At 42.2% G+C, this 664-nt stretch overlaps 1 protein-coding gene across 1 annotated transcript in view; it reads right to left on the minus strand.

The window, feature by feature from the left end:
* LOC119589252 (DCC-interacting protein 13-alpha-like) overlaps positions 1-658 on the minus strand; it is a gene marked incomplete in the record, with an annotated part of 61,984 nt that extends 61,326 nt beyond the window's left edge. Inside the window, 1 exon segment of the mRNA XM_037937867.1 lies at positions 545-658. Within this exon segment, the coding sequence (XP_037793795.1) occupies positions 545-604 (60 nt within the window).
* Between the last annotated feature and the right edge of the window lie 6 nt (positions 659-664).

Consider the following 664-nt stretch of genomic DNA (forward strand, 5'->3'; position numbering starts at 1 on the left):
ACAAAGAAATACAATGTGGTTAATACATGTAAGTTGTGAATATACCAAAAGTTATATTATGGTGCAATTTCTATGCAACATAAAGTACAGAACTGCTTATCAGCTTGTCAATGTTTAACAAATGCAGAGAAAACAAAATTCTGGATTGCTACTTCAAAGGTTTCACATGAAGGTCAGCCAGCCAAGCATAAACTGATGCTGATTCTTATTAACCTATAAATGCTCTTTCACCTACTACCTCCATATGTAAATCCTGGAAAACAAAGCAACTTCAACATTGCAATGCAACATTTGCTTTGTTACCTCCCATTCTTTCAATTTCTGGGCGTGTGACAGCCTGTCAAAGGACCTCGGCTATCACCCAATAACAAGGCTATTATAAACAGACCCTATCCATGAAAAACCACGAAACAAGCTTTTATTGATCAGCCAAAGAACCGCAAAAGAAGGGAAAAATTCGATAATGACAATCGCAGCCGGGACGCCCGCCAGACCCGGAACGCGCAATCACAATTCGTTTCCTTCCATTCCTCCTCCTCCTTACCTGCGGCGAATCCTCCAGCGCATTTTCCAGGGGCAGCTTATCGAAGCTCTGCATCGCCATTGGAAATCTGTTGGGGGAGGGAAAAAACAATAATGCCTTGCCCACTCAGCACGGAGCAAT

The sequence above is a fragment of the Penaeus monodon genome, chromosome 25 (genome assembly GCF_015228065.2).
Source record: "Penaeus monodon isolate SGIC_2016 chromosome 25, NSTDA_Pmon_1, whole genome shotgun sequence".
Taxonomy (NCBI): Eukaryota; Metazoa; Arthropoda; class Malacostraca; order Decapoda; family Penaeidae; genus Penaeus; species Penaeus monodon.